The sequence below is a fragment of the Bufo gargarizans genome, chromosome 2 (genome assembly GCF_014858855.1).
Source record: "Bufo gargarizans isolate SCDJY-AF-19 chromosome 2, ASM1485885v1, whole genome shotgun sequence".
NCBI lineage: Eukaryota > Metazoa > Chordata > Amphibia > Anura > Bufonidae > Bufo > Bufo gargarizans.
Window position 1 is genome coordinate 655,832,260 of NC_058081.1, and position 14,980 is coordinate 655,847,239.

At 46.2% G+C, this 14,980-nt stretch overlaps 1 protein-coding gene across 2 annotated transcripts in view; it reads left to right on the forward strand.

The window, feature by feature from the left end:
* DSCAML1 (DS cell adhesion molecule like 1) overlaps positions 1-14,980 on the forward strand; it is a 174,721-nt gene that overhangs the window by 133,056 nt on the left and 26,685 nt on the right. For both annotated transcript variants that reach the window (XM_044278433.1, XM_044278432.1), the window contains exons 8-10: positions 3,794-4,072; positions 11,730-11,849; positions 12,140-12,316. In XM_044278433.1, coding sequence (XP_044134368.1) covers positions 3,794-4,072; positions 11,730-11,849; positions 12,140-12,316 — 576 coding nt within the window. The remainder of the gene's footprint in view (positions 1-3,793; positions 4,073-11,729; positions 11,850-12,139; positions 12,317-14,980) is intronic.

Consider the following 14,980-nt stretch of genomic DNA (forward strand, 5'->3'; position numbering starts at 1 on the left):
ACCGCTATACACTGTACAGTGCCGTGCTTGGTGAGTAGAGAGAAGGCCTCAGCGCTACTGCGAACTGATCGATGAACGTGTCCTCCCATGGCCTAGGTAAAGCTGAGAGAAGGCCACGGCTCTACTTCGAGCACCATGCCTTCTCAAACAGCTGATCGGCGGGGGTGTTGGGTGTCGGCCCCCTACCGATCAGATACCCCTTTAACACATTAGGTAGTTGTCGTCCGACAGCTATCTCTACCAACCCACCCATACACATGCACCCCCAGCCAAGCATGCATGTGTTCTGAATGAGAAGAGGGGAAGGAAGCCACTGCCAGACACCTCTGGTGGTTACTTATCTCCCCTGTGAACAGAAGGAGCGGGCATGTTGGAATCTAACAGCCCAATCCTTTCTCCTGACATCTGCTGTGGACATGGACACCCTCTTACGCATTAGATGGTCCACTAATCCCACCAAATCAGAGGATTCTGCTGACATTAATCTAATGTGTATGGCCATGGCCAGAGGTTGTCTGTTCCCAAAATCTAAATTCTTATGTATGTATGTGCTCCTGACACCCCTCACCATGCGTATATATGTCCCCAATACCTGATCTTCTAGGAAAGCTGGGTAACAAAACGTAGTCCTAAACGATACTGTCAGTTCTGTACAGATTTGACATTCAGGAGTATATAAGAGGGTATAAAATTGTTGCCATGTAACCAGCCATATGGACAGCCACGCTAAAATTTTGCCAAACATGTTTTTCGACATGTCCCTTCTCAGCACGGTCGCAGCTCTAGGGTGCATTCACGCCACGGTATGTATTTTGCTGTCCGTGAAACGTGGATCCGCAAAAAATACGGGTGACGTGCTTGTTGCATTCGTTTGTTTTGCGGACCCATTGTAACAATGCCAAGAAGAGGACGTGTTCTATCTTTTTTGCGGAACCGCAGAACGGACATGCAGATGTAGACAGCAGATAGCGCGCTGTCCGCCTTGTTTTGCAGCCCCATCGAAATTAATAGGTCCGCATCCAATCCGCAAAAAAAAATGAGGATCGGACGCGGACAAAAAATATGGTCGTGTGAATGGGGCCTTAAGTTCCTCAGTGCTACCTTCCATTGAAATGAATAGGAGGCAGAAACCACACGGCAACTGGTGAAATTTCAGCGCAGCTATCTGCACCAAAGCTGCGCAGTTTAAACCCAATGTGTGAACGGACCCTAAGGGAAAGCACATACTGCGTTAGTACACTATACATATGCCAGAGAACGCACCCAGCGTATAGGTTAAAATTATCATAGGCCCCCATTTAGTGTCCTTTTGACCCCCATCAGGGTGGCATGTATCTGAGTACCATCCCGTACACAGGGCCACCGCAGGCTAAGGTATACTTTTTACAATGGGACCCTAAGAGTGACAGATGCCACCCATCACAGTCCGATGTGAGATGTATATATTGTACATCCTCAACATATAGATCCAAAAGAAGCCAGGATCGTATTTTATACAGAGGCTAAGAGAGGCTATCCATCTGTCCAGTGCAGAATTAACCACTCGTATGCCCTGCTTCTTGTACAGCTCTGACTGTGGCCCCCCTCTCCGCCTCCTCCTCACCCCTGATCTGTTTCTCTGACAAGCCCCAGCACAGGGACCTGCTGTGTAAACACGGCGTATTAATGCCCTGCCCTTTACTCCCAGTCTCCGCTCGCTGTTTTCCGTAGTGTTTGTTGGCTTTTAAAAAATAATGCGTCCGTCGTGGTCTCCTAGATCTGCCGGAGACTTAAAAGCTTCTCCAGCACATCAATTATTCAGGAGCACCCGGGGAGAGATCCTTCCTAATGAATAGAGCGGCGTGTGAGAGCCAGACTGAGATTGTGCGCGGCTTCCCTGTGTTACTCGGCACCGTCGCTGAGGCCGTCTATCGCACTCTCGTCTTACTGTGGGTAACAACTTCAAGCTCCTATAGGTCCCATATGATAGAATAGTGTAGCAGAAGTACAGGATACCGGATTTTGACGTGTTTATCGCCGGATCACCATTGACTCTAGTGGCATCTGACGGGGATCTGGTCTTAGTCCGGTAAAATGCCGGCTTTCTGCCAGACAAAAAGTCGTACATGCAGGGCTTTTTGTCTGGCCAAAAGCCTGACATTTATGCCAGAAAGTGCTCAGATCTCATTATAGTCAATGGGGTTCGGCGGTGCCAGGTCGTGTCCAGCAATGCAGGATCCAGTGAAATCTGTTCCTCTGCCGGAAGTGCTGGATTTCCGGATGCTGATGTGAACTTAGGGTAAGAAGCAGAGCAGGATAGAACAGAAGCCAGGTAACCAATGTGCCTTCAACATTTACTATTTTTTTGGTTGTTTTTTTCTGTTGATGCTAATATTTTAATTTTCTCCTGATGTAGTCAAACCGATTCCTAAAGTCTATGGTATTATATGTACCACTAAAAAAAGAGAAAATATTCAGTTAAATTTTCTTAGCACCTAGTCTGCTTAGTAAATACTTAGGGAGGCTGTCAGCAGTTTTATGCCTGATAGCCTGCTGACAGCCATAGGCAGGGGCTGGGGAGAGCAATACAAACTTAGAAAATACAATACAAAAAGGTTTTTATTATCAGGAGTAGTGTGAATATGATATTTTATTCTGCCATGTTCTGCTCCAGCAAGTGTCCAGAAGGGCGAGCTCCACTGTGAAATGCTCTCTGCTCTTTTCCCTCTGCTCTGAGTGACAGCTGTAGTGGTCTCCTGGTTGGATGCTACAGCTGTCACTCAGAATAGTGGGGAGGGGCTTTAAAGAAGCTCAGTGTAGGAAGCACTTTACAGTGAAGATACACTTCCTGGGAATTTGCTGAAGTATAATTTGTCAGAATAAAAGTCCATTCACACGTCCGTTGTTTCTTTCCTGATCTGTTCCGTTTTTTGCGGAACAGATCTGGACCAGATCTGTAGCCATTCATTTTCAATGGGTCCTGAAACAAATCGGACAGCACAATGTCAGATATTGAAAATAAATGGGTACAGATCTGGTCCAGATCTGTTCTGCGAAAAACGGAAAAGATCAGGAAAGAAACAACGGACGTGTGAATGGACCCTTAAACTTCATATTCACACTACCCCTCATAATAAAAGCTCCACAAAAGTTATGTTTTTCCTGGTTTCCCCAGCTCCTTCCTTGGGCTATCAGCAGTTTAGCATGGTCAAAACCACTGACAGACTCCCTTTAATGAAATTAACAGTTCTGAAGCACCGTTGCTTAGAAACCTGCAGTGTGCCATCCCTCTGATATTCCTACACGAAATGTATGAATTCGTTGGGCATGACCATTTTCCTTATCAATGACGCCATTGACAAGGTTAATGGTAACTCCCAGTTTTCAACTTAGGCTACTTTCACACTTGCGGCAGCAGGGTCTGGCAGGGGAACAGCCTGCTGGATCCGTGCTAACACTAGCCACCATGCCGCCAGAAGTCCACTCCGGCCCCATTCACTATGGGGGCTGGCCAAAGGTCCGGCCACAGCACAGCAAACATGCCGACCGCATCTCGGCTTGTTTGCTGTGCTGCGGCCGGACCTCCAGCCCACCCCCATTATAGTGAATGGTGCCGGAGTGGACTTCCTGCGGCGCGGTGGGCTAGTGTTAGCACGGATCCAGCAGGCTGCCGCAAGTGTGAAAGTTGCCTAATTAGAAGGAATAACAGAAGAATGACACAACACCGTTCTAAGGAAAGACCAGTGACTTACACTGATTGTGCATGTATGTGAAGGCTATAAGGTGACTAATTCTGTCTATATTTACCTCTCAGTGCCTCCACTTATTCAGCCCTTTGAGTTCCCCCCTGCCTCCATCGGACAACTACTTTACATCCCATGTGTTGTGTCCTCCGGAGATATGCCCATTCGTATCACCTGGCGCAAGGATGGCCAGGTCATTGTCTCCAGTTCCGGCATCACCATTGAGACCAAGGAATTCATGAGCTCCCTGCAGATCTCCAGTGTATCTCTGAAGCATAATGGCAACTACACCTGCATAGCAAGTAATGACGCGGCCACGGTGAGCCGGGAGAGGCAGCTTATAGTGCGAGGTAAGAGCTGGTGGGATAGCAGTGCTGTGTGCGACAGAGCAGGAGAAATGCTACATCAGCAGGAAGGAGCTGACGTGAGACGGGCGATGCTCCTGTAAAAATGTGTCCAAACCAAAAGCAATGTATGAAAACCTTAACCATTGATGTGCTATCTTATATGTGTGTGTGTGTGTCCTTCTGGGCATTTTCCAAGCACCGCTGGCACTGAACAGTGGGTCAGGTACTGGAAATGCAGGTACAGCTTCCATATGATCAGACATTTTTGGTCTTTGCCATTTCCATGGTCCGTGTAGCTAAGCATTATTTATTGCCTTCCATTTTTTATGTGTAAGCTGTTTTGACCCTTTTCAGGAAAAGTTTGTTTTGGCTAATATATGCCAGAAAATGTACTTAAAGGGGTTTTCTCAAATTTTTGGATAGTTCATCAGTATCCGCTGGGGGTCTGACCCCTGGGACCCCCGCCAATCAGTTGTTTGCAGGCCTTGGTGTTTGCAGTAGCTCCTCAGCCTTCTCTCTGCACATCAGGCACGGCGCCGTACATTGGATAGCTGCTGTGATTGGTATCGCGGCTCAGCCCATCTCACGTAAGTGGGGCGGGTATGCTCGTAGGCCATGTGACCAATGAACATGACATCACATGGCCTAAGAAAAGCTGTGAGAAGGCTGCTGTACTACTGCGAGCGTCAATGCCTTCTCAAACAGCTGATTAGTGGGGTCAAGGTTGTCGGACCCCCACCGATCAGATACTGATGACCTAACCAGAGGAAGGTTATCAGTAAGAAAATATCTCAGAAAACCTTTTTAACTTATACATCTACCCTGCCCATAGATTTCTTTTACCCAAATATATAGCAAGAAAATGTCTCAACTTTATTGAAAAGCATAATATCACAACCATATGCATTTTAGACGCTGGTCTTAATAACCCCTATATCTGGAGGTGGATCTGCCTAATTAATGAAGAGGCGCTCTGGCCTTTACATAACTTCGGCGCATCCAGCGCCAGTTCTGAATGTAAGACATCTTCCGAGCGGTCTTACATTTAGACAATTTTCTACGGCCCGTCGTCTTCCTCCCCCGCGCCACGTCCACTATTTTAGACCTGGCGTGACTGGGGAAAAGTCACTGATTGTGGAGCAAATTACCCCCATAGTGTCCGAACGCGGTGTGAACCTAGCCTAAGCAGCCGTACATGGTCCCATTTCCCACACATGTTGGAAATGGAATACATCTGGTAAGGGGAAGTTGTGAGAACCAATGATCATCCAAAATTGAGTTTTTCCTGTACTTCCCTTGTGATTATCTGTAAAACGTATTTTCTGTATGAAGCTCATTTTCCATCTGTCAGCCATGGTGTGTCTGAATTTAAAGTAGCTGCCTAAGAAGATGAGGCTACAGCCATTACTTTCATTGGAAGTAAGCTCACAGTAGCGTCATGCTTGTCGTTCTGTCACTTACCAGTCACCCCGTCTATACTGTAAATTGAATGTCCCCTTCCCACTAGCTTTTTATTTTCTCTTCTACCAGAGCAGAGCTGTTACTACTTTTGCTAGACAAAAACTAGCTGAATACAAATGTCTTAATTTTATGATATTTCAGCAGCCATCGGTGAGGAGCCGTAGAGGAGGCAGAGGGAAAATGAGCACAGCCTGGCAGAAATAAGTGTCAAAACTTGTCATCGCCATTGTATTTCTAAACTTAACGCAGGAACGTGTGAGGCTGTGCTTTCTTAATTAGTTGTCTTGTTAAAGGGGCATTTATCATGCAGAAAGAGTTAATACAAGGCACTTACTAATGTATTGTGATTGTCCATGTTGCCTCCTTTGCCGGCTTGATTAATTTTTCCGTCACATTATACACTGCTCGTTTCCCGGAGTTATGACCACCCTGCAATCCCCCAGGGGTGGTCATGCTTGCACTATATAGGAAAAAGTGCTGGCCTCTCTGGTGGCTGTTACCGCTGAAGTGCAGACAAGCACGCGTGCGCAGCAGCTCCGATGCCACGCCCCCTGTATCTGCGCTGTAAGGGTGGTTGTAACCATGGAAACGAGCAGTGTATAATGTGACGGAAAAATGAATCAAGCCGGCAAAGGAAGGAATATGGACAATCACAATACATTAGTAAGTGCCTTGTATTAACTGTATCTACATGATCAATGCCATTTGCTCAAGTGAGACAACCCTTTTTAAGATGCATTTCCCTGTGGCCCCATGCACTTCATGGAACCACAAAATACTGATGCCTTCCATTTGCGCGCTGCAATTTATCTCACCCCCATCCATAAAAAAAGACTGTTGCCGTTCGCATTGTGGATCAGAATAGGACATGTTCTATCATTTGTAGAATGGCCACACGGATCCACAAAAAATATGGATGTGTGCAAAGCCCCATAGAAATGAATGGATGAGTGTGCTGTCTGCATGGGCCCGACACCCCACACTCTACCAATCGGCTGTAACCTAGTAGCTCTGGTGCCAGACGACAGCACCAAAACTCCACAGCTCCATCCATTGTGTGGTGGACGGAGCTGGTAACTGCAGGTGCTGCTCCCATTGAAGTGAATACTGCAGTTACCAGCTCCGTCCACTGCACAAGGGATAGAGCTGACGATAGTCCATCAATATCTAGTATATCAGGTTAGAGACATTTTCTGCTTTGGGCGCTCTGGTTTTGTTATAAAGGCCCCTTCACAATAAGCTCAAATGTAAAAAAAATTTAACATAGCAGAACAACGTGAAAAAATAGCCGTGGTGTAAACCCGGCCTAAGTTGATCACAAAGCATTCTTCTGCTAGGTCCCCTGGCGATCTACTGTAATTTGTGGAGATACCTGGCAGTAAGTGTGCAATTTCTCTACAGCGCCACCATAGGGGAAGTGAAGCACTGCACAGTGTCCATTCAGATCAGTGGGTTGTCTGTGTAATGCAGGACAGGACAAACCTTCCAGAATGAGAAGATCTTTGGAAAGCCTCATGCACACGGCCGTTGCTTGGATGCTCCGTGCATTGGGGACCGCAATTTGCGGTCCCCAATGCACAGGCACTATCTGTGCGGTTGCCACAGCGGATCCAAACCATTTAGCTCGAATGGGTCTAATCCCATTTAGCTCGAATGGGTCCATGATCTGTCCACACCGCAAAAAAATAGAACAAGTTCTATTTTTTGCGGTGCAGAGGCACGAAGAGAAACTCCATAGCGCTTCCATGGGGTTCCGCGCCTCCATTCCGCTTCCATATCAGATTGAATGCTGTTTGCAGGACGCAATATGGGCCACGCCCGGCAACGTCCCTGTACATGAGGCCTAAGGCCCCTTTCACACGGGCGAGTATTCCGCGCGGATGCGATGCGTGAGTTGAACGCATTGCACCCGCACTGAATCCCGACCCATTCATTTCTATGGGGCTGTTCACATGAGCGGTGATTTTCATGCATCACTTATGCGTTGCGTGAAAATCGCAGCATGCTCTATTTTGTGCGTTTTTCACGTAACGCAGGCCCCATAGAAATGAATGCAAGCAAGTGCGGATGCGGTGCGATTTTCACGCACGGTTGCTAGGAGACGATCGGGATGGAGACCCGATCATTATTATTTTCCCTTATAACATGGTTATAAGGGAAAATAATAGCATTCTGAATACAGAATGCATAGTAACATAGCGCTGGAGGGGTTAAAAAAAATAAAAAAATTATTTAACTCACCTTAGTCCACTTGATAGCGAAGCCGGCATCTCCTTCTGTCTTCATCTTAGCTGTGTGGAGGAACAGGACCTGTGGTGACGTCACTCCGGTCATCACATGATCCATCACCATGGTAAAAGATCATGTGATGGATCATGTAATGACCGGAGTGACGTCACCACAGGTCCTGTTCCTCCACACAGCTAAGATGAAGACAGAAGGAGATGCCGGCTTCGCGATCAAGTGGACTAAGGTGAGTTAAATTATTATTATTATTTTTTTAACCCCTCCAGCGCTATTTTACAATGCATTCTGTATTCAGAATGCTATTATTTTCCCTTATAACCATGTTATAAGGGAAAATAATACAATCTACAGAACACCGATCCCAAGCCCGAACTTCTGTGAAGAAGTTCGGGTTTGGGTACCAAACCTGCGCGATTTTTCTCACGAGAGTGCAAAACACATTACAATGTTTTGCACTTGCGCGGAAAAATCGCACGTGTTCCCGCAACGCACCCGCACATTTTCCCGCAATGCCCATGTGAAAGAGGCCTAACTGTTTTCCACTTTGGCCAAGAGAATAGGATCCTAAACAGAGGACCCCTTCAGTATTAACTCAGAATGCTCTAATAGGGTATATGATCCATAGAAAGTAAGCTTCCTTTAAATATCCCTATAGCAAAAGCATAAAATCCACATTGGAAAAAAGTCCACAATGTGAACAGGGTCTAAAGGTTCGGCGAAACAGCCGAATCTAATTTTCCATAACTTGTCTTGCACCTTTAGACTCTGTTCACATGTGGACTTTTTTCCTATGTGGATTTTATGTTTTTGTTCTATGGAATATTTGAAGAAGCCTCTAAAAAAAGCAGTGAAGCAATATTTGGAAGATGTATTGATGATATGGAAGCGAGTTTGGGAATCTCACAAACTACGACACATTAAAGGGGTCGTCCTGGATTAGAACAACATGGCTGCATTATTCCAGAAGCAGCACCCCACCTGTCCTTGGGTTGTGTCTTGTATTGCAGCTCAGCTCCATTGAAGTGATTGAAGCTGAGCTGTAATACCACACGCCACCAGTGGGCAGGAGTGGTGCTGTTTTTGGAAGAAAGAAGCCATCTTTTTCTAGTCCTGGAAGGTAATCCACTGGCTGTTGGCGTTTTGACTTATTTCTCATAGGGTGGATGAAAATAAGTTTTCTAAAGGAAGACAAACTCTTTAGGCATCACACCGCTCCCTCTGAAATTCGGGTTACAACTCTACCGCCAATTTTGAAAGAATTATCCCATGATTAATGTCAAAAATAAAAAATCGGACACCAGCCCCTATTCATTGCTCCAATAGCTGTGCTAGCTTTATTTCAAGCTGGCTGCTGAGTGGGGGCCCTTTCTCAGGGGTCGTGACCTGTCTTTTTCAGCTGGATGGAACTGAGCATGTGCGTCCACCTCAGTGAGGCGGATAGAGCAATTAGAAAAAGAGCAAACAGCAGGTGGCGCTGTACAGATAGATTTCATTGAATAACTCGGTGGCTATACAACATTTTTAATTACATGCAATTACAAAAGTATTCAGATCCAGGTGCTGGTTTGAAACATGTAGAATATATTTTGTGGGACAACCCCTTTAACTAATGCTAAGAAACCCTTAGTCTCATTGGGGTACTATAGTAACATCCGCTGCCAATAGCCAAGAAGCCACATGTAGTAAAGCGAACCATACACATTAGACCTACATAGACTGAACCTGCTGGTTTCGGCTCGTTCTGCCGACTAATGTGTATGGGACCTCCCGACTTTCCCCTGACAGGTAATGTCGGAGGAGATAAGATTGGGCATGTTGGATTTCAGCAGCCTAATCCTTTGGTTCTCCACTCTCCCCATCCTGGGCCAAGCATGCATTTGTATGGCGGGATCGGGGGCCAATAGTTATCTTGTGTGTATGGCCAGCTTAGTGTAAGTCCATGACTATGGGAGATGGTCATAGGCACGTCTCATCTAGGTCACCGCCATGTAAATCTCTATATGTAGCCTGTCCATAGACAATAGGTAAGTTTTAGGTCGGCCCCTTCTTCAGCCGCAGGGCCCCACGACTGAGACAGACACAACATAGAAACGTCAGCCCGTGCTACCTGCAGAAAAGGATCCGTGGAGGAGGACATTTTTTTTTAAGCAAATGGTGAAATGTAATTTTGACCGCTTACTTCTGAGTGACAGCTTCCAGAGGGTTAATGGGCCCTGTGGATTTAACGAGTTTTTAATGCGCTGTGTTAATGTAAGCATGAATATGTGATGAGCTTGTGATTCAGTGCGGCATGGTGATATAATCATGAATATATAATGAGCAGCGGCACATACAGATAAATATTCATTGGTCTGTGTTCGCCTGGAATAAATATCGCAGGACAGATGTGGGGAGCGGCGTGTGTGCGCTGGAAGCTTATGGTGGGCACTAAGTGAGGCATGTGCATTCTCATGTGTGGGAGGTGCAATGCTCTGCATACATTCTACTTGAGCGGGCGGAATTCAGATGCGGTGTTGTTGGCATCGAAAGATCTGCTTGATCTCGGATTCCAGTTTGTTTGCTTTTGATACAGTAACTGGCTGCGGAGCTCTTCATCGTCCTGGGTGTGGGGTAAAAACGCAGAGTACAAAGACATACTCACTGCTTTGATTAGAGGCTCGTTAAGACGGCTGTATGCTGTCCACAAAAATGCGGATCCGTTTTTTTGCACATTAGATGCAGACCTATTCACTTCCATGCGGCTCTTTTCTTCCATTTTACGGCTCTGCAAGACAAATAAAACATGTCTTATACCTGTCAGTGAAAATCAGGACGTGGGTCCGCAAAAATGCGGAATGCAATCCGTTAAAAAACGGATCTGCATTTTAGCGGACAGCACACGGCCGTCTGAATGAGCCCTAAGGGCTCATGCACACAACCGTATCCGTTTTGTGGTCCGCAAATTGTGGATCTGAAAAATACGGACACCGGCGGAGTGCATGCTACCATTTCTGCAAAATGTCGGACGAGTATAGGACACGTTCAATCTTTTTTGCAGGATCGCAGAACGGACATACAGACGTGGACAGCACACGGTGTGCTGTCCGCATATTTTGTGGCCCCATTAAAATGAAAGGGTTCATATCCGATCTGAAAAAAAATGCATGAGCCCTAAGGGAGCATTCACACAAGCCTATTTTCAGTCCGGTTCCACAGCCGTATGTCCATTCCACGACCCCGCAAAAAGATAGAACATGTCCCATTCTTGTCCATTTTGAGGACAAAGATAGGACATTTCTGCAGAAATGGTTGCATGTTCTGCAGATCTCACTCGGACCTATTCATTTCTATGGGGCCGAAAAAAATGCGAACAGCCCAAGGATATCATCCATGCAGCCAAGCCTCAAATTATAAAAGTTATCCTATTCCTGTCCTTTTTGCGGACAAGAATAGGCACTTTTTCAGTGGTGCCAGTGAAAAGTGCAGGATGCACATGGGCCACATCTGTATTTTGCAGACTGTAAGATGGATGCGGTTGTGTGAACGCTCCCTAAAATGCGGTACTTTTGGAGAAAGGTGCAATCCTCTGCATGGCTTTGAGCGCAATGGGCAGTGTTCTGCATAGCGCTTGGAGGGAGGTGCATCGCTCTTGCAGGCTTTGGGCATGCTCTGTGTGGTTTGGGGTGCAGGGTGCTGCGTGATGCAATGCTCTGCAAAATGACAGTAAAGACAAATACTTTGAGAAATATGCAACGCACAATCTAGAGTGTTCTGCAGCCATCTCCATGAGGATCGTTGCGATCCAGGTTCCTAGAGAAGAAGGGGAAAAAAAGTGCGGTCCTTTCATAGTGATTTCAAAGTAAAGCGCTCTGCATTGTGAATGCGCAGCAGTAATGACATGCATTATAAACACCCTGTTGTTGTATTATGCTCTGCGGTGAAATGGAGCTTTATCTTTTCCCTCTTGTCACAGTGCCCCCCAGATTTGTTGTTCAGCCAAACAATCAAGACGGAATTTACGGCAAAGCTGGGGTCCTGAATTGTTCTGTCGACGGCTATCCACCTCCAAAGGTGGTCTGGAAACATGCCAAAGGTGAGAGCGGCGGTCCTACCACACACACAGTCACTGCGCACACCCTCCGCAGCACGGTGCTGCTAGGTACCTGCCACCTCACAATGACAGCTCGCCATGATGCGGTTGTATACCGACATATAGACATCAAACAGATGCCGTATCTTCCTCCCCATCTCGTGTACTGCGACACTATGGGCTGCAGCTCTTCCTCTGTCACACATCATTAAGGCTCAGCTCCGCGCATGGCGCAGCCACAGAAGTGCCAGCTTCCATTTCATATTCATCAAATGTCTTTTGTCTTAATCTAGGCAGTGGGAACCCCCAACAGTACCACCCGGTGCCGCTCACTGGCCGGATCCAGATTCTGCCCAACAGCTCCTTACTTATACGTCATGTTCTGGAAGAGGATATCGGTTATTACCTATGCCAGGCCAGCAATGGCGTGGGCACCGACATCAGCAAGTCAATGTTTCTTACTGTGAAAAGTAAGTTCTGAATACACAAGACTAGGACGGTGTTCTCCTGAAATGTGCATGAAATAAAGCTCTGGTTGACATCCGCTGCAAATAGATGGAAGGGAATTACCTGACTAGCAGGTGCCTAGCCTGTAGATAGGACTGACCGAAAATGTAATGCAAATGAAATGTTTGGCAGATGTTAGGAGAAAAAAGGACAGGGAGGTTGAGTTACAACATCGGTTTCTGGCAGCAGCATTGTCCCCATTGCCCACTGAGAACACATTCATGCTTGTAAAGGGGGTCAGGAGGAATAGCATTTTTCTGACACCCTCTAATAGACCAAAAAAAGGAACCTGACAACCACCAACATAACACAGATTTGTACCTATGAAACTGGCTGGCCTGTTACATGTGCGCTTGGCAGCTGAAGGCATCTGTGTTGGTCCCATGTTCATATGTGCTCGTTGCTAAAAAAAAAATAAGTTTTAATATATGCAAATGAGCCTCTAGGAGCAACGGGGGCGTTGTCATTACACCTAGAGGCTCAGCTCTCTCAGCAACTGTCACGACCTCTGCACTTTCATTGGCAGGTTTCAGTGTGATGACATTTACACTGCCTGGTCTGGAGGGGGTGCGGCAGTTGCAGAGAGAGCAGAGTCTCTAGGTGTAATGGTAACGCCCCCGTTGCTCCTAGAGGCTCATTTGTATATATTAAAACATAATTTTTCTCAGCAATGCGGGCACATGTGAACATGGGACCAACACAGATGCCTTCAGCTGCCAAGTGCCCATGCAACAGGTCAGCCAGTGTCATAGGTACAAAACTGCTGACAGATGCCTTTCAATCTGGAGTTTTCTTTTAAAGGGATAAGTTCTTAGAATAACATTGTGATCAAGAGTCAAAATGCATACCTTCCATGCAGCTGCAATGGCCTCAGTGTTAATCATTTTAGGCTAGTCCTACCCCTTTTCTTTTCCCCCGCATCGGTCTCGCAGCGTGAGTATGCAGCAGCTCCCGTCCTGACCTCCTAACACTGCCAGGGTTGCATAGCATTGACAGCATATGTCAGTGTTGTACAATACATTCCAGACCTCTAAGGGTTACATAGCATCATAAATCAGTATAATTCTATGCTACTCTGGCAGTGCTGGGAGGTCAGAATGGGAGCTGCCGCATACTCGCGCTGCGAGTCCGATGTGCGGAACTCTCTCGTCTGAAAGGGGCCATAATATGATCTAACAATTCCTCATGACAGAGGTTACACCTGAATACAAGCGCATTATATGGCATGGACCCCTACAGGCTCCCACGGACTGCGGGGTGGAGTAATCTCCCCTAAAAGGGATGTATGGAGTACAGTGGTAATAGTTTTTTTTTTCAGTTGGAATCATATGGAATCCAACAAGAAGTACTCTGTATCAGAAGAGGACTTATATACCGGTAGCTAATATATAATACAGCCGGGGGCATGACAAGAAGCGGGACAAAAAGTCACATTTATTACTCCATTGTGCTCCCCAAAGTCCATTGTGGGTTTTGCGAGGATTATGTTTTAAGCATCACTTTGTGGTGTAATCTGGCCTGACTTCTGGAGGAGTTTCATAAGAAGATAAGAAGGTTACAGCGCTTATGTTCAGTTATGGGATATTGATGAAGTATTAGCGATGACATTCTAGCAAATCAATATAAAGCTGTAGGGCTGCAGCCTGGAGGAGGGGGTAAATCTGTCACCCTGCAGAGACCCCTGTAATCCTGTTCAGTCTGCTCTTAATTAATTAACTGGCGTTTAAAGCATGCGGTATGTTCTCACGTAGTATTCCTCTTTCCTTGCGTTGCATAATATATTGGTAACATTTATTATTTTACAGTATTTAAATGCATTTTATTCCAAGAAATGAAACCAAGGACACCGAATTATCAGACTAGAATAACAGCTATACAGAGCACCATATATGTAAAGTTCACTTAGGGAACCTGTCATCTGGATTTTGTGTATAGAGCTGAGGACATGGGTTCCTAGATGGCCGCTAGCACATCCGCAATACCCAGTCCCCATAGCTCTGTGTGCTTTTATTGTGTAAAAAAAACGATTTGATACATATGTAAATTAACCTGAGATGAGTCCGGTCCCTAAGATGAGTCCAGCGTGAAGGAGCCCAGCACCGCCCGCATCCTCAGAATCTCCTACTTGCTCCCCGGCGTCAGAAAGCCAGACCGCCGTAATCTCTATGTTCTTACATTCCTCTATTATTCCTGCTAGAACTTTATGAATAAACGTCCGGCTGGGTCTTACCAGTTGGGGGGGGGGGGGGGGGGGTGATACCTGCAAATATAGACTCTGGCAGCACTGATTAGACAGTATCAGACACGCTGGGACACACCCCCAAGAAGTAACATCCAGTTGAACCTTTATTGTATTGTTGGCATTTCATTAATAAACTTCCAGTAGGAATAACCGAGGAATGACACAACATAGAGTTGCAGAAACCCCAGAACAGGGTCACTGCAAAGGGTATATTGTTGTAATGTTATGTTGCTAAGTCAAATGTTGTGTTTGTATACGTAATGGCACTGTATGGACAGTTTGGGGTTGAAAGGAAGGAACTTTATTAAAAGTGCTCCAGAGAGAAGAAATTAAGATGTCCAGAATCTGCTGGCTGTGCACTGGAGTCAGACAGCAAGGTATTGTG